The sequence below is a fragment of the Lampetra fluviatilis genome, unplaced genomic scaffold (genome assembly GCF_964198595.1).
Source record: "Lampetra fluviatilis unplaced genomic scaffold, kcLamFluv1.1 SCAFFOLD_444, whole genome shotgun sequence".
NCBI lineage: Eukaryota > Metazoa > Chordata > Hyperoartia > Petromyzontiformes > Petromyzontidae > Lampetra > Lampetra fluviatilis.
In genome coordinates this window covers 35,809-56,438 of record NW_027621111.1, presented here as the reverse complement: position 1 = coordinate 56,438, position 20,630 = coordinate 35,809, and the positions used below count along the sequence as shown (strand labels likewise).

The following is a 20,630-nucleotide window of genomic DNA, read 5'->3' as shown; positions in this document are numbered from 1 at the left end:
CACACAAAGACACTCACACACACAGACACACACACACAGACACACACACACAGAAACACACACACACAGACACTCACACACACAGAAACACACACACAGACACTCACACACAGACACTCACACACACAGACACTCACACACAGAAACACACACACAGACACTCCCACACACAGACACACACACACAGAAACACACACACAGACACTCACACACACAGACACACACACACACAGAAACACACACACAGACACACACACACAGGCACTCTCACACACAGACACACACACACAGAAACACACACACAGACACTCACACACACAGACACACACACAGACACTCACACACACACAGACACACATAAACAGAAACACACACACAGACACTCACACACACAGACACACACACACAGAAACACACACACAGACACTCACACACACAGACACACACACACAGAAACACACACACAGACACTCACACACACAGACACTCACACACAGAAACACACACACAGACACTCACACACACAGACACACACACACAGAAACACACACACAGACACTCACACACACAGACACACACACACAGACACACACACACAGAAACACACACACAGACACTCACACACACAGACACACACACACAGAAACACACACACAGACACACACACAGAAACACACACACAGACACACACACACAGAAACACACACACAGACACTCACACACACAGACACACACACAGAAACACACACAGACACTCACACACACAGACACACACACACAGACACACACACACAGAAACACACACACACAGACACTCACACACACAGAAACACACACACAGACACTCACACACAGACACTCACACACACAGACACTCACACACAGAAACACACACACAGACACTCCCACACACAGACACACACACACAGAAACACACACACAGACACTCACACACACAGACACTCACACACAGAAACACACACACAGACACTCACACACACAGACACACACACACAGAAACACACACACAGACACTCACACACACAGACACACACACACAGACACACACACACAGAAACACACACACAGACACTCACACACACAGACACACACACACAGAAACACACACACAGACACACACACAGAAACACACACACAGACACACACACACAGAAACACACACACAGACACTCACACACACAGACACACACACAGAAACACACACACAGACACTCACACACACAGACACACACACACAGAAACACACACACAGACACTCACACACACAGACACACACACACAGAAACACACACACAGACACTCACACACAGACACTCACACACACAGACACTCACACACAGAAACACACACACAGACACTCCCACACACAGACACACACACACAGAAACACACACACAGACACTCACACACACAGAAACACACACACAGACACACACACACACAGACACACACACACACAGAAACACACACACAGACACTCACACACAGAAACACACACACAGACACTCACACACACAGAAACACACACACAGAAACACACACACAGACACTCACACACACAGACACACACACACAGAAACACACACACAGACACTCACACACACAGACACACACACACAGACACTCAAACACACAGACACTCACACACACAGACACACACACAGACACTCACACACACAGACACTCACACACACAGACACTCACACACACACACACACACACACAGAAACACACACACAGACACTCACACACACAGAAACACACACACAGAAACACACACACAGACACTCACACACACAGACACACACACACAGAAAAACACACACAGACACTCACACACACAGACACACACACACAGACACTCACACACAGAAACACACACACAGACACACACACACACAGAAACACACACACAGACACTCACACACACAGACACACACACACACAGACACACACACACAGACACTCACACACACAGACACACACACACAGACACACAGAAACACACACACAGACACTCACACACACAGACACTCACACACACAGGCACACACACAGAAACACACACACAGGCACTCACACACACAGACACACACACACACAGACACACACAGACACTCACACACACAGACACACACACACAGACACACACACACAGACACTCACACACACAGAAACACACACACAGACACTCACACACACAGAAACACACACACAGACACACACACACAGAAACACACACACAGACACTCACACACACAGAAACACACACACAGACACTCACACACACAGACACACACACACACAGACACACACACACAGACACTCACACACACAGACACACACACACAGACACACACACACAGAAACACACACACAGACACTCACACACACAGACACTCACACACACAGACACACACACACAGACACACACACACAGAAACACACACACAGACACTCACACACACAGACACACACACACAGAAACACACACACACAGACACACACACAGAAACACACACACAGACACACACACACAGAAACACTCACACAGACACTCACACACACAGACACACACACAGAAACACACACACAGACACTCACACACACAGACACACACACACAGACACACACACACAGAAACACACACACACAGACACTCACACACACAGAAACACACACACAGACACTCACACACAGACACTCACACACACAGACACTCACACACAGAAACACACACACAGACACTCCCACACACAGACACACACACACAGAAACACACAAACAGACACTCACACACACAGACACACACACACACAGAAACACACACACAGACACTCACACACACAGACACACACACACACAGAAACACACACACAGACACACACACATAGGCACTCTCACACACAGACACACACACACAGAAACACACACACAGACACTCACACACACAGACACTCACACACACAGACACACACACACAGAAACACACACACAGACACACACACACAGAAACACACACACAGACACTCACACACACAGACACACACACACAGGCACTCTCACACACAGACACACACACAGACACACACACACAGAAACACACACACAGACACTCACACACACAGACACACACACACAGAAACACACACACAGACACACACACACAGAAACACACACACAGACACTCACACACACAGACACACACACACAGACACACACACACAGAAACACACACACAGTCACACACACACAGAAACACACACACAGACACTCACACACACAGACACACACACACAGAAACACACACACAGACACACACACAGAAACACACACACAGACACACACACACAGAAACACACACACAGACACTCACACACAGACACACACACAGAAACACACACAAAGACACTCACACACACAGACACACACACAGACACACACACACAGAAACACACACACAGACACTCACACACACAGACACACACACACAGAAACACACACACACAGACACTCACACACACAGACACTCACACACAGACACTCACACACACAGACACTCACACACACAGACACACACAGACAGAAACACACACACAGACACACACACACACAGACACACACACACAGACACTCACACACACAGACACTCACACACACAGACACACACACACAGAAACACACACACAGACACTCACACACACAGACACTCACACACAGACACTCACACAGACACTCACACACACAGACACACACAGACAGAAACACACACACAGACACACACACACACAGAAACACACACACAGACACTCACACACACAGACACTCACACACAGACACTCACACAGACACTCACACACACAGACACTCACACACAGACACTCACACAGACACTCACACACACAGACACACATACACAGACACTCACACACAGACACTCACACAGACACTCACACACACAGACACACACAGACAGAAACACACACACAGACACACACACACACAGAAACACACACACACAGACACACACACACAGAAACACACACACAGAAACACACACACAGACACTCACACACACAGACACTCACACACAGACACTCACACAGACACTCACACACACAGACACACACAGACAGAAACACACACACAGACACACACACACACAGAAACACACACACAGACACTCACACACACAGACACTCACACACAGACACTCACACAGACACTCACACACACAGACACTCACACACAGACACTCACACAGACACTCACACACACAGACACACATACACAGACACTCACACACAGACACTCACACAGACACTCACACACACAGACACACACAGACAGAAACACACACACAGACACACACACACACAGAAACACACACACAGACACTCACACACACAGACACACACACACAGAAACACACACACAGACACTCACACACACAGACACTCACACACAGACACTCACACAGACACTCACACACACAGACACACACAGACAGAAACACACACACAGACACACACACACACAGAAACACACACACAGACACTCACACACACAGACACTCACACACAGACACTCACACAGACACTCACACACACAGACACTCACACACAGACACTCACACAGACACTCACACACACAGACACACATACACAGCGTGAGTGAGTGAGTGTATGTGTGAGTGAGTGACTGACTGAGTGAGTGACTGAGTGAGTGAGTGACTGAGTGAGTGACTGAGTGACTAACTAAGTGACTGAGTGAGTGACTGACTGAGTGACTGAGTGAGTGACTAACTAACTGACTGAGTGAGTCACTAACTAACTAGCTGACTGAGTGAGTGAGTGACTGAGTGAGTGACTGACTGACTGAGTGAGTGACTGACTGAGTGACTGAGTGAGTGACTAACTAAGTGACTGAGTGAGTGACTGAGTGAGTGATTGAGTGAGTGAGTGAGTGAGTGACTAACTAACTGACTGAGTGACTGACTAACTAGCTGACTGAGTGAGTGAGTGAGTGACTGAGTGAGTGACTGAGTGAGTGACTGACTGAGTGAGTGACTGACTGAGTGACTGAGTGAGTGACTAACTAACTGACTGACTGACTAACTAACTGAGTGAGTGACTGAGTGAGTGACTGAGTGACTGAGTGAGTGACTGAGTGACTGAGTGAGTGACTGAGTGACTGAGTGACTGAGTGACTAACTAACTGACTGACTAACTAACTGACTAACTAACTAACTGACTAACTGACTGAGTGACTGAGTGAGTGACTGAGTGAGTGAGTGACTGAGTGAGTGTATGAGTGAGTGAGTGAGTGTATGAGTGAGTGACTGAGTGAGTGACTGAGTGAGTGAGTGAGTGACTGAGTGAGTGACTGACTGAGTGAGTGAGTGAGTGACTGAGTGAGTGACTGAGTGACTGAGTGAGTGACTGAGTGACTGAGTGAGTGACTGAGTGACTGAGTGACTGAGTGACTAACTAACTGACTGACTAACTAACTGACTAACTAACTAACTGACTAACTGACTGAGTGACTGAGTGAGTGACTGAGTGACTGAGTGAGTGAGTGACTGAGTGAGTGTATGAGTGAGTGAGTGAGTGCATGAGTGAGTGACTGAGTGACTGAGTGACTGAGTGACTGAGTGAGTGACTGAGTGACTGAGTGACTGAGTGAGTGACTGAGTGACTGAGTGACTGAGTGAGTAACTGACTGATTAACTAATTAACTGACTGACTGAGTGACTGACTGACTGACTAACTAACTAACTAACTGACTAACTGACTGAGTGACTGAGTGAGTGACTGAGTGACTGAGTGAGTGTATGAGTGAGTGAGTGAGTGCATGAGTGAGTGACTGAGTGAGTGAGTGACTGAGTGAGTGAGTGAGTGACTGAGTGAGTGACTGACTGAGTGACTGACTGAGTGAGTGACTGAGTGAGTGAATGAGTAACTAACTGACTGAGTGACTGACTAACTAACTGAGTGACTGAGTGGCTGAGCATCCCACCCACCTGAGCATACCACCCCTGCGGCCCCCCCTGCTGCCCCCTCCGCTGTGGAGCGCCCTTGACAAGCCCCAGTAGGCTGGCCCGGGCCCCCAGTCTGAGCTGGTTGAGGGGCTCCAGCTCCACGTGAGTGAGTGACTGACTAACTGACTAACTGACTGAGTGACTGAGTGAGTGAGTGAGTGACTGAGTGACTGAGTGAGTGAGTGACTGTCTAGCTGAGTGACTGAGTGACTGAGTGACTGACTGAGTGACTGAGTGACTAACTAAGTGACTGAGTGAGTGACTGAGTGAGTGATTGAGTGAGTGAGTGAGTGAGTGACTAACTAACTGACTGAGTGACTGACTAACTAGCTGACTGAGTGAGTGAGTGACTGAGTGAGTGACTGAGTGAGTGACTGACTGAGTGAGTGACTGACTGAGTGACTGAGTGAGTGACTGAGTGACTGAGTGACTGAGTGACTAACTAACTGACTGACTAACTAACTGACTAACTAACTAACTGACTAACTGACTGAGTGACTGAGTGAGTGACTGAGTGACTGAGTGAGTGAGTGACTGAGTGAGTGTATGAGTGAGTGAGTGAGTGTATGAGTGAGTGACTGAGTGAGTGACTGAGTGAGTGTATGAGTGAGTGACTGAGTGAGTGACTGAGTGAGTGTATGAGTGAGTGAGTGAGTGACTGAGTGACTGAGTGAGTGACTGAGTGACTGAGTGACTGAGTGAGTAACTGACTGATTAACTAATTAACTGACTGACTGAGTGACTGACTGACTGACTAACTAACTAACTAACTGACTAACTGACTGAGTGACTGAGTGAGTGACTGAGTGACTGAGTGAGTGTATGAGTGAGTGAGTGAGTGCATGAGTGAGTGACTGAGTGAGTGAGTGACTGAGTGAGTGAGTGAGTGACTGAGTGAGTGACTGACTGAGTGATTGACTGAGTGAGTGACTGAGTGAGTGAATGAGTAACTAACTGACTGAGTGACTGACTAACTAACTGAGTGACTGAGTGGCTGAGCATCCCACCCACCTGAGCATACCACCCCTGCGGCCCCCCCTGCTGCCCCCTCCGCTGTGGAGCGCCCTTGACAAGCCCCAGTAGGCTGGCCCGGGCCCCCAGTCTGAGCTGGTTGAGGGGCTCCAGCTCCACGTGAGTGAGTGACTGACTAACTGACTAACTGACTGAGTGACTGAGTGAGTGAGTGAGTGACTGAGTGACTGAGTGAGTGAGTGACTGTCTAGCTGAGTGACTGAGTGACTGAGTGACTGACTGAGTGACTGAGTGACTAACTAAGTGACTGAGTGAGTGACTGAGTGAGTGATTGAGTGAGTGAGTGAGTGACTAACTAACTGACTGAGTGACTGACTAACTAGCTGACTGAGTGAGTGAGTGACTGAGTGAGTGACTGAGTGAGTGACTGACTGAGTGAGTGACTGACTGAGTGACTGAGTGAGTGACTGAGTGACTGAGTGACTGAGTGACTAACTAACTGACTGACTAACTAACTGACTAACTAACTAACTGACTAACTGAGTGAGTGACTGAGTGACTGAGTGAGTGAGTGACTGAGTGAGTGTATGAGTGAGTGAGTGAGTGTATGAGTGAGTGACTGAGTGAGTGACTGAGTGAGTGTATGAGTGAGTGACTGAGTGAGTGACTGAGTGAGTGTATGAGTGAGTGAGTGAGTGAGTGACTGAGTGAGTGACTGAGTGAGTGACTGAGTGAGTGAGTGACTGAGTGAGTGACTGACTGAGTGACTGACTGAGTGAGTGACTGAGTGAGTGAATGAGTAACTAACTGACTGAGTGAGTGACTAACTAACTGACTGAGTGAGTGACTAACTAACTAGCTGACTGAGTGAGTGAGTGACTGACTGAGTGAGTGACTGACTGAGTGACTGAGTGAGTGACTAACTAAGTGACTGAGTGAGTGACTGAGTGAGTGATTGAGTGAGTGAGTGAGTGAGTGACTAACTAACTGACTGAGTGACTGACTAACTAGCTGACTGAGTGAGTGAGTGAGTGACTGAGTGAGTGACTGAGTGAGTGACTGACTGAGTGAGTGACTGACTGAGTGACTGAGTGAGTGACTAACTAACTGACTGACTGACTAACTAACTGAGTGAGTGACTGAGTGAGTGACTGAGTGACTGAGTGAGTGACTGAGTGACTGAGTGAGTGACTGAGTGACTGAGTGACTGAGTGACTAACTAACTGACTGACTAACTAACTGACTAACTAACTAACTGACTAACTGACTGAGTGACTGAGTGAGTGACTGAGTGACTGAGTGAGTGAGTGACTGAGTGAGTGTATGAGTGAGTGAGTGAGTGCATGAGTGAGTGACTGAGTGAGTGAGTGACTGAGTGAGTGAGTGAGTGACTGAGTGAGTGACTGACTGAGTGACTGACTGAGTGAGTGACTGAGTGAGTGAATGAGTAACTAACTGACTGAGTGACTGACTAACTAACTGAGTGACTGAGTGACTGAGCATCCCACCCACCTGAGCATACCACCCCTGCTGCCCCCCCTGCTGCCCCCTCCGCTGTGGAGCGCCCTTGATAAGCCCCAGTAGGCTGGCCCGGGCCCCCAGTCTGAGCTGGTTGAGGGGCTCCAGCTCCACGTGAGTGAGTGACTGACTAACTGACTAACTGACTGAGTGACTGAGTGAGTGAGTGACTGACTGACTGAGTGAGTGAGTGAGTGACTGTCTAGCTGAGTGACTGAGTGACTGACTGAGTGACTGAGTGACTGAGTGACTAACTAAGTGACTGAGTGAGTGACTGAGTGAGTGATTGAGTGAGTGAGTGAGTGACTAACTAACTGACTGAGTGACTGACTAACTAGCTGACTGAGTGAGTGAGTGACTGAGTGAGTGACTGAGTGAGTGACTGACTGAGTGAGTGACTGACTGAGTGACTGAGTGAGTGACTAACTAACTGACTGACTAACTAACTGACTAACTAACTAACTGACTAACTGACTGAGTGACTGAGTGAGTGACTGAGTGAGTGAGTGACTGAGTGAGTGTATGAGTGAGTGAGTGAGTGTATGAGTGAGTGACTGAGTGAGTGAGTGACTGAGTGAGTGAGTGAGTGACTGAATGAGTGACTGACTGAGTGACTGACTGAGTGAGTGACTGAGTGAGTGAATGAGTAACTAACTGACTGAGTGACTGACTAACTAACTGAGTGACTGAGTGACTGAGCATCCCACCCACCTGAGCATACCACCCCTGCTGCCCCCCCTGCTGCCCCCTCCGCTGTGGAGCGCCCTTGATAAGCCCCAGTAGGCTGGCCCGGGCCCCCAGTCTGAGCTGGTTGAGGGGCTCCAGCTCCACGTGAGTGAGTGACTGACTAACTGACTGAGTGACTGAGTGAGTGAGTGACTGACTGAGTGACTGAGTGACTGAGTGAGTGACTGAGTGACTGACTGACTGAGTGAGTGACTGTCTAACTGAGTGACTGAGTGACTGAGTGAGTGAGTGAGTGACTGAGTGACTGAGTGAGTGACTGAGTGACTGAGTGACTGAGTGAGTGACTGAATGATTAACTAATTAACTGACTGAGTGACTGACTAACTGACTAACTAACTAACTGACTAACTGACTAACTAACCTGAGCATACCACCCCTGCTGCCGCTGCCCCCTCTGTGGAGCGCCCTTGACAAGCCCCAGTAGGCTGGCCCGGGCCCCCAGTCTGAGCTGGTTGAGGGGCTCCAGCTCCACGTGGCCGCCCTCCCCCGCCCCCTCGTGGCTCTCCGCAGCCTCCAGCGCCTCCACGTCCCACACCTGCACACAGGGTGCGCACACACGCAAAGCACGCTGCTGGCACGCAACCCGTTGCGGGAGCGAGCGATTGCCGCGCAACCGATTGCCACGCAACCGATTGCCACGCAACCGATTGCCACGCAACCGATTGCCACGCAACTCGATTGCCACGCAACCGATTGCCACGCAACTCGATTGCCACGCAACCGATTGCCACGCAACCGATTGCTACGCAACCGATTGCCACGCAACCGATTGCCACGCAACCGATTGCCACGCAACTCGATTGCCACGCAACCGATTGCCACGCAACCGATTGCCACGCAACCGATTGCCACGCAACCCGATCGCTGCCGCAACCGATTGCACGCAACTCGATCGCTGCCGCGCAACCGATTGCCACGCAACTCGATCGCTGCCGCAACTCGATTGCCACGCAACTCGATCGCCGCCGCAACTCGATCGCTGCCACGCAACTCGATCGCCGCCGCAACTCGATCGCTGCCGCGCAACCGATTGCCGCGCAACTCGATCGCTGCCGTGCAACCGATTGCCGCGCAACTCGATCGCTGCCGCGCAACCGATTGCACGCAACTCGATCGCTGCCGCGCAACCGATTGCCGCGCAACCGATTGCCGCGCAACTCGATTGCCGCGCAACTCGATCGCTGCCGCGCAACCGATTGCCGCGCAACTCGATCGCTGCCGCGCAACCGATTGCCGCGCAACTCGATTGCCGCGCAACTCGATCGCCGCCGTAACTCGATCGCTGCCGCGCAACCGATTGCACGCAACTCGATCGCAACCGGTTGCGGGAGCGACTGACCGCCACGGTGCCGTCGGCGGAGGCGGAGAGCAGCTCCCCCTCGTGCAGCGCCAGTGACGTCACGGCGCCCACGTGACACGGAGCTCCGCCCACCCGCGTCACCACGGCGCGAAGACACGCCCCCTCCCACAGCAGCAGGCAGCCGTCAGCTGTGCCGCTCACCACCTGGGGGGGAGGGGGGAGGGGGGGTCACTGACGTCATCGTCACCATGGACACCGTCACCATGGACACCACTTGGGGGGGGGGGGGGCACTGACGTCATCATCACCATGGACACCGTCACCATGGACACCACCACCCGGGGGGGAGGGGGGGGCACTGACGTCATCGTCACCATGGACACCACCTGGGGGGGAGGGGGGAGGGGCACTGACGTCATCGTCACCATGGACACCACTTGGGGGGGGGGGTCACTGACGTCATCGTCACCATGAACACCACCTGGGGGGGGGGTCACTGACGTCATCGTCACCATGGACACCACCTGGGGGGGAGGGCACTGACGTCATCGTCACCATGGACACCACCTGGGGGGGGAGGGCACTGACGTCATCATCACCATGGACACCACTTGGGGGGGGGGGTCACTGACGTCATCGTCACCATAGACACTACTTGGGGGGGGGGGGGCACTGACGTCATCGTCACCATGGACACCACTTGGGGGGGGGGGGGGTCATTGACGTCATCGTCACCATGGACAACACTTGGGGGGGGGGGGGGTCACTGACGTCATCGTCACCATGGACACCACCTGGGAGGGGGGGTCACTGACGTCATCGTCAGCGTCAGTGACGTCACCGCCGCGCGAAGACACGTCACCGCCACTTAGTGGCGAATGGCGGTTGTTGTTGTGTGCTTGTGTGTCTGTGTGTGTGTGTGTCACTGTGTGTGTGTGTCTGTGTGTGTGTCACTGTGTCTGTGTGTCTGTGTGTGTGTGTCACTGTGTGTGTGTGTCTGTGTGTGTGTCACTGTGTCTGTGTGTCTGTGTGTGTGTCACTGTGTCTGTGTGTGTGTGTGTGTCACTGTGTGTGTGTGTGTCTGTGTGTGTGTGTGTCTGTGTGTGTGTGTGTGTCTGTGTGTGTGTGTGTCACTGTGTGTGTGTGTGTCTGTGTGTGTGTGTGTGTCTGTGTGTGTGTGTGTGTCTGTGTGTGTGTGTGTGTGTCTGTGTGTGTCTGTGTGTGTCTGTGTGTGTCTGTGTGTGTCTGTGTGTGTGTCTGTGTGTGTGTGTGTGTGTCACCTTGCCATCCGGTAGGTCTACAAAGGCCTCCACCTCCATCTGGGGCCTCTTGCCAAAGCGACCCACAATGCCTTGCAGCTTGAGTCCAGTGAAAGTGCGAGCCAGGGTCCAGAACCTGCCCAGGGCATCACCATCATCACCATCATCATCACCATCACCACCATCACAAACACCATCATCACCATCACAAACATCATCATCATCATCACCACCACCACCATCACCACCATCATCATCACCATCACCACCACCATCACCATCACCACCATCACCACCACCATCACCACCATCACCACCACCATCACCACCATCACCACCATCACCACCATCATCATCATCACCATCATCATCATCACCATCACCACCATCACCACCACCATCATCATCACCATCATCATCATCACCATCACCACCATCACCACCATCACAAACATCACCACCACCATCACCACCATCATCACCATCACAAACATCACCACCACCATCACCACCACCATCACCACCATCACCACCATCACAAACATCACCACCACCATCACCACCACCATCACCACCATCACAAACATCATCATCACCACCATCATCACCATCATCACAAACATCACTACCATCATCATCACCATCACCACCATCACCATCACCACCATCACAAACATCACTACCATCATCATCACCATCACCATCACGACCATCACAAACATCATCATCACCACCATCATCACCATCACCATCACCACCATCACAAACATCATCATCACCACCATCATCATCACCATCATCACCATCACCACCATCACAAACATCATCATCACCATCACCACCATCACCACCACCATCACCACCACCACCACCACCATCACCACCACCATCACCACCATCACCACCACCACCACCACCACCACCATCACCACCACCATCACCACCACCACCACCACCATCACCACCATCACCACCACCATCACCATCACCACCACCACCACCATCACCACCATCACCACCATCACCACCACCATCACCACCACCATCACCATCACCACCACCATCACCACCACCATTACCATCACCACCATCACCACCACCACCACCATCACCATCATCACCACAACCACCACCATCACCACCATCACCACGACCACCACCACCACCATCACCACCACCATCACCACCACCACCACCACCACCCCCACCACCACCATCACCACCATCACCACCACCACCACCACCACCACCACCACCACCACCACCATGACCACCACCATCACCACCATCACCGCCATCATCATCACCATCATCACTACCATCACCATCACCACCACCACCCCCACCACCCCCACCACCCCCACCACCCCCACCACCACCACCATGACCACCACCACCATCACCATCATCACCACCACCACCATCACCACCATCACCACCACCACGACCACCACCCCCACCACCACCACCACCCCCACCACCACCATCACCACCACCACCATCACCACCACCACGACCACCATCACCATCACCACCACCACCACCCCCATCACCACCACCACGACCACCACCTCCACCACCACCACCACCCCCACCACCCCCACCACCCCCACCACCACCACCATGACCACCACCATCATCACCACCATCACCATCATCACCACCACCCCCACCACCACCACCACCCCCACCACCACCATCACCACCACCACCATCACCACCACCACGACCACCATCACCATCACCACCACCACCACCCCCATCACCACCCCCACCATCACCACCACCACCCCCACCACCACCATCACCACCACCACCACCACCCCCACCACCACCACCACCACCACCCCCACCACCACCACCCCCACCACCCCCACCACCACCCCCACCACCCCCACCACCACCCCCACCACCACCACTACTCACTTGATGTGCGCAGGCCCTGCGGTGGTGAGTCTGTGTGCCGACTCTGCGTGGAAGCGCACGCTGCGAGTGCCCAGGCCGTGCGATGGCGCTCGCAGGAGTGGCAGCTGCTTGCGCCAGTCCCACACGGTGAGCGTCAAGTCCGGTAGGCCGCTCACGCTCGCAAACAGCCTCACCGCACCACCACCACCACCACCACCACTACCGCTAGCACCACCACCACTAGCACCACCACCGGTACCGTTAGCACCACCACCACCACTACCGCTAGCACCACCACTACCGCTAGCACCACTACCGCTAGCACCACCACCACCACTACCGCTAGCACCACCACCACCACCACTAGCACCACCACCACCACCGGTACCGTTAGCACCACCACCACCACCACCACTAGCACCACCACCACCACCACTACCGTTAGCACCACCACCACCACTACCGCTAGCACCACCACCACCACCACCACTAGCACCACCACCACCACCGGTACCGGTACCGACACCACCACCACTACCACCGGTACCACCACTACCAGCGCTACCACCCTCTACTACACTACCATCTACACCACCACCATCTACACCACCACCACCTACACCACTACCATCTACTACACCACCACCATCTACACCACCACCACCTACACCACCACCATCTACACCACCACCACCTACACCACTACCATCTACTACACCACCACCATCTACACCACCACCATCTACACCACCACCATCTACACCACCATCTACACCACCTCCTACACCACCATCGTCATCGTCGTCGTCATCAACGTCATCGTCGTCGTCGCCACCGTCCACTCTGCCCGGAGGAGCGAACGCCAAGCAGGTGAACTCCCTCACGGCTCCACCTGCAGACAGCAGCAGCAGCAGCAGCACACACACAGACACACACACAGACACACACACATACAGACACACACACACACAGACACACACACAGACACACACACACACACAGACACACACACAGACACACACACATACACACACACATACACACACAGACACACACACATACAGACACACACACACACAGACACACACACAGACACACACAGACACACACACAGACACACACACACACAGACACACAGACACAGTGACACACAGACACAGTGACACACAGACACACACACACACACAGACACACACACAGACACACACACAGACACACACACACACAGACACACACACAGACACACACACACAGACACACAGACACAGTGACACACAGACACACACACACAGACACACACAGAGTGTATGAGTGAGTGTATGAGTGTATGAGTGAGTGTATGAGTGAGTGAGTGGTGAGTGAGTGAGTGGTGAGTGAGTGAGTGTATGAGTGTATGAGTGAGTGAGTGTATGAGTGAGTGTATGAGTGAATGAGTGTATGAGTGAGTGAGTGTATGAGTGAGTGAGTGTATGAGTGAGTGAGTGAGTGTATGAGTGAGTGAGTGTGAGTGAGTGAGTGTATGAGTGAGTGAGTGGTGAGTGAGTGTATGAGTGAGTGAGTGTATGAGTGAGTGTATGAGTGAGTGAGTGTATGAATGAGTGAGTGTATGACTGAGTGAGTGTATGACTGAGTGAGTGAGTGAGTGGTGAGTGAGTGAGTGAGTGCCTCACCAGTGAGGCAACGGTGAGGCTGGAGTGAGTCCACCTTGTAGATCACCACTCGTGGCTGAGTGAGTGTCTAAGTGAGTGTATGAGTGAGTGACTGAGTGACTGAGTGAGTGTATGAGTGAGTGACTGAGTGACTGAGTGACTGAGTGAGTGTATGAGTGAGTGACTGAGTGACTGAGTGACTGAGTGAGTGTATGAGTGAGTGACTGAGTGACTGAGTGAGTGTATGAGTGAGTGACTGAGTGACTGAGTGACTGAGTGAGTGTATGAGTGAGTGACTGAGTGACTGAGTGACTGAGTGAGTGTATGAGTGAGTGACTGAGTGACTGAGTGAGTGTATGAGTGAGTGTATGAGTGAGTGACTGAGTGACTGAGTGAGTGTATGAGTGAGTGAGTGAGTGTATGAGTGAGTGAGTGTATGAGTGAGTGACTGAGTGACTGAGTGACTGAGTGAGTGTATGAGTGAGTGTATGAGTGAGTGACTGAGTGACTGAGTGAGTGTATGAGTGAGTGACTGAGTGACTGAGTGACTGAGTGAGTGTATGAGTGAGTGTATGAGTGAGTGAGTGTATGAGTGAGTGAGTGAGTAAGTGTATGACTGAGTGTATGAATGAGTGAGTGTATGAGTGAGTGAGTGTATGAGTGAGTGAGTGACTGTATGAGTGAGTGGTGAGTGAGTGAGTGAGTGTATGAGTGAGTGAGTGTATGAGTGAGTGTATGAGTGACTGAGTGAGTGTGTGAGTGAGTGTATGACTGAGTGTATGAGTGAGTGAGTGAGTGGTGAGTGAGTGTATGAGTGAGTGTATGAGTGAGTGAGTGTGTGAGTGAGTGTATGAGTGAGTGAGTGAGTGAGTGAGTGAGTGAGTGAGTGAGTGGTGAGTGAGTGAGTGAGTGGTGAGTGAGTGTATGAGTGAGTGTATGACTGAGTGTATGAGTGAGTGAGTGAGTGGTGAGTGTATGAGTGAGTGTATGAGTGTATGAGTGAGTGACTGAGTGTATGAGTGAGTGTATGAGTGAGTAAGTGTATGACTGAGTGTATGAGTGAGTGAGTGAGTGTATGAGTGAGTGAGTGGTGAGTGAGTGAGTGAGTGCCTCACCAGTGAGGCAGCGGTGAGGCTGCAGTGAGGCCACCTTGTAGATCACAACTCGGGGCTCCATTCCGCTCTCAGCCACCGCCAGGTAGCTGTGGCTGGGGTCCACCTGGGCGGCGCGGATCACACGGGCAGCCCTGGTTAGTCGTGCGGTCTTCTGTGTGTGTGTGTGTGTGTGTTTGTGTGTGTGTGTCTGTGTGTGTGTGTGTGTCTGTGTGTCTGTGTGTGTCTGTCTGTGTGTGTCTGTGTGTGTGTGTTTGTGTGTGTGTGTCTCTGTGTGTGTGTGTCTGTGTGTGTTTGTGTGTCTGTGTGTGTGTGTCTGTGTGTGTTTGTGTGTCTGTGTGTGTGTGTCTTTGTGTGTGTGTGTGTCTGTGTGTGTGTCTGTGTGTGTGTGTCTGTGTATGTGTGTGTGTCTGTCTGTGTGTGTGTGTCTGTGTGGGTGTCTGTGTGTGGGTGTCTGTGTGTGGGTGTCTGTGTGTGTGCGTGTCTGTGTGTGTGTGCGTGTCTGTCTGTCTGTGTGTGTCTGTGTGTGTGTATGTGTCTGTGTGTGTGTCTGTGTGTGTCTGTGTGTCTGTGTGTGTGTGTGTGTGTGTCTGTGTGTGTGTGTATCTGTGTGTGTGTGTGTGTCTGTGTGTGTGTTTGAGGCAAAACAACCTCCTACCTCCTCGTGATGCCGGACGGGCAACGCTGTGGTGGGCAGTGCTGTGTGCGGAGGGCCAATTCCCATTGGCCTCTCCCCTCATGGCGTCTGTGACCACCACAGCAGCCAAACGGGGGCTCTGGGCGGGTGCGAGAGGCTGGTAACCCCTCCACCTTCAATCAATTACCACTCAACTACGATGTAAAACACTTATTTAGCTTGTGCCGGAGGCCCCGGGGGGACAGGCGTCTATGACGTCTCCTGGCCAAACCCCATTTGGCGGAGCCAGGAGATTGAATCTTTACCCTCGGGGCTCCTCCAGAAACAACGAAAAGCCACTTCGTGTGGCCACGTGGAATGTCCGAACGCTCGTTGCGGAGGAGAGGCTGCCACTCCTCTGTCGGGAGCTGGACCGGTACCGCCTGGATCTCTGTGGTATTCAGGAGGTCCGGTGGACCGGCTCTGGCTCCTGCCACCATGAGGGGTGGACAGTCCTCTACTCGGGGCAGGAGACTGCCAAACAACAGGGAGTGGCTCTTCTTCTGAACGAAAGAATGAAGGGGGCGTGGGAGCGTGGCGGTGAGCTGTGGGAAGCTGTAAGCCCCAGGCTACTTTGGGCTCGCCTTCCCATCAACCGGAGGCGAGGAGTGGTGGTCGTGGTTACTTATGCCCCCACTGAAGACGAACATCCGTGGGTGAGTGAGTGGGTGAGTGAGTGGGTGGGTGAGTGGGTGAGTGGGTGGGTGGGTGGGTGAGTGAGTAGGTGAGTGAGTGGGTGAGTGAGTGATTGGTGGGTGAGTGAGTGAGTGGGTGAATGAGTGAGTGGGTGGATGAGTGATTGGGTGAGTGGGTGAGTGAGTGAATGGGTGAGTGGGTGAGTGAGTGAATGGGTGAGTGGGTGAGTGAGTGGGTGAGTGGGTGGGTGCGTGGGTGAGTGAGTGGGTGAATGAGTGAGTAGGTGAGTGGGTGGGTGAGTGAGTGGGTTGGTGGGTGGGTGAGTGAGTGGGTGAGTGATTGGGTGAGTGAGTGGGTGAGTGAGTGGGTGGGTGAGTGGGTGGGTGAGTGGGTGTGTGAGTGGGTGGGTGGGTGGGTGAGTGAGTGAGTGGGTGGGTGGGTGAGTAGGTGAGTGGGTGAGTGGGTGAGTGAGTGGGTGAGTGAGTGGGTGAGTGAGTAGGTGAGTGGGTGAGTGAGTGAGTGGGTGAGTAGGTGTGTGAATGAGTGGGTGAGTGAGTGAGTGGGTGAGTGAGTGTATGAGTGAGTGGGTGAGTGAGTGAGTGAGTGATTGGTGGGTGAGTGAGTGGGTGAGTGGGTGAGTGAGTGAGTGATTGGTGGGTGAGTGAGTGGGTGAGTGGGTGAGTGAGTAGGTGAGTGAGTGAGTGGGTGAATGAGTGAGTAGATGAGTGGGTGGGTGAGTGAGTGGGTTGGTGGGTGGGTGAGTGGGTGAGTGATTGGGTGAGTGAGTGGGTGAGTGAGTGGGTGGGTGAGTGGGTGGGTGAGTGGGTGTGTGAGTGGGTGGGTGGGTGAGTGAGTGAGTGGGTGGGTGGGTGAGTAGGTGAGTTGGTGAGTGGGTGAGTGAGTGGGTGAGTGAGTGGGTGAGTGAGTGAGTAGGTGAGTGGGTGAGTGAGTGAGTGGGTGAGTAGGTGTGTGAATGAGTGGGTGAGTGAGTGAGTGGGTGGGTGAGTGTATGAGTGAGTGAGTGTATGAGTGAGTGGGTGAGTGAGTGGGTGGGTGAGTGGGTGAGTGAGTGGGTGGGTGAGTGAGTGAGTGGTTGAGTGATTGAATGAGTGGGTGAGTGAGTGGGTGGGCGAGTGAGTGCATGGGTGAGTGAGTGGGTGAATGAGTGGTTGAGTGAGTGTATGAGTGAGTGTATGAGTGAGTGAATGAGTGTATGAGTGAGTGAGTGGGTGAGTGTATGAGTGAGTGAGTGGGTGAGTGTATGAGTGTATGAGTGAGTGGGTGAGTGAGTGGGTGGGTGAGTGGGTGAGTGAGTGGGTGGGTGAGTGAGTGTATGAGTGAGTGTATGAGTGAATGAGTGAGTGTATGAGTGAGTGAGTGAGTGAATGAGTGTATGAGTGAGTGAGTGGGTGAGTGTATGAGTGTATGAGTGAGTGTATGAGTGTATGAGTGAGTGGGTGAGTGAGTGGGTGGGTGAGTGAGTGAGTGGTTGAGTGATTGAATGAGTGGGTGAGTGAGTGGGTGGGCGAGTGGGTGGGTGAGTGAGTGTATGAGTGAATGAGTGAGTGTTTGAGTGAGTGAGTGTATGAGTGAGTGAGTGAGTGTATGACTGGGTGAGTGTTTGAGTGAGTGAGTGAGTGTATGAGTGAGTGAGTGAGTGGGTGAGTGCACTCACCGCAATGGCGCTCACCCCCCGGCCGGGTGAGGCGGGGGTGAGACGGACTTCGTCCGTGCCAGGCCTCATCAGCAACACGCGGCCCCCCACTGCCACCGCCACCTCCCCCTCACCACCCCCCTCACCACCCCCCTCACCACCCCCCTCACCACCCCCCTCACCACCCCCCGCCCCCACGGCCACGAGGTTGCCACGGCGACCGCACGGGAAGCACAGCACCCGCCCACACAGCCAGAGTCAAGGGTCACGGTGGCCGTGTGGGTGGAGTGGGTGGGTGGGGTTCACGATGGCCATGTGGGTGGGTGGAGTGGGTGGGTGGGGTTCACGATGGCCATGTGGGTGGGTGGAGTGGGTGGGTGGGGTTCACGATGGCCATGTGGGTGGGTGGAGTGGGTGGGTGGGGTTCACGATGGCCATGTGGGTGGGTGGAGTGGGTGGGTGGGGTTCACGGTGGCCGTGTGGGTGGGTGGGGTTCACAGTGGCCGTGTGGGTGGGTGGGTGGAGTGGGTGGGTGGGGTTCACGATGGCCATGTGGGTGGGTGGGTGGGGTTCACGATGGCCGTGTGGGTGGGTGGGTTGGTGGGTGGGTGGGGTTCACGGTGGCCGTGTGGGTGGGTGGGGTTCACGATGGCCGTGTGGGTGGGTGGGTTGGTGGGTGGGTGGGGTTCACGATGGCCATGTGGGTGGGTGGGTGGGGTTCACGGTGGCCGTGTGGGTGGGTGGGTTGGTGGGTGGGTGGGGTTCACGATGGCCATGTGGGTGGGTGGGGTTCACGATGGCCGTGTGGGTGGGTGGGTGGGTGGGGTTCACGATGGCCGTGTGGGTGGGTGGGTGGGGTTCACGGTGGCCATGTGGGTGGGTGGGTGGGGTTCACGACAGCCGTGTGGGTGGGTGGGGTTCACGATGACCGTGTGGGTGGGTGGTGGGTTCATAAGTGAGTAAGCGATGTGCAAAATTGACCGTCCCACGTTCAGGTCAACTCAGCCAGAAACAAGGATACTGCTCACAAACGAACTCCAACTCAGAACCTTCACTGCATCCAGCGCCTTCTACTGAGACACACACACACAGGGTGCCAAGCTAGGTGCACCTGGTACAACTACATGTACACACACAGGGT

At 53.1% G+C, this 20,630-nt stretch overlaps 1 protein-coding gene and 2 long non-coding RNA genes across 4 annotated transcripts in view; all 3 read right to left on the bottom strand.

The window, feature by feature from the left end:
* LOC144954780 (uncharacterized) overlaps positions 1-8,568 on the bottom strand; it is a 32,865-nt gene extending 24,297 nt beyond the window's left edge. For both annotated transcript variants that reach the window (XR_013641359.1, XR_013641358.1), the window contains exon 1: positions 8,546-8,568. This is a non-coding gene — a long non-coding RNA (uncharacterized LOC144954780). The remainder of the gene's footprint in view (positions 1-8,545) is intronic.
* A 1,082-nt stretch (positions 8,569-9,650) lies between these two features.
* LOC144954778 (cilia- and flagella-associated protein 44-like) lies at positions 9,651-14,348 on the bottom strand. The gene is made up of 5 exons (XM_078885201.1): positions 14,338-14,348; positions 13,784-14,251; positions 11,879-11,993; positions 10,638-10,802; positions 9,651-9,833 (listed from the first exon to the last, which is right to left on the bottom strand). The coding sequence occupies exons 1-5, from the start codon at positions 14,346-14,348 to the stop codon at positions 9,651-9,653; spliced, it is 942 nt and encodes a 313-aa protein (XP_078741327.1).
* A 170-nt stretch (positions 14,349-14,518) lies between these two features.
* LOC144954781 (uncharacterized) lies at positions 14,519-19,622 on the bottom strand. The gene is made up of 3 exons (XR_013641360.1): positions 19,511-19,622; positions 16,527-16,629; positions 14,519-14,654 (listed from the first exon to the last, which is right to left on the bottom strand). It is a non-coding gene; the product is annotated as an uncharacterized LOC144954781 (long non-coding RNA).
* Positions 19,623-20,630: the final 1,008 nt, after the last annotated feature.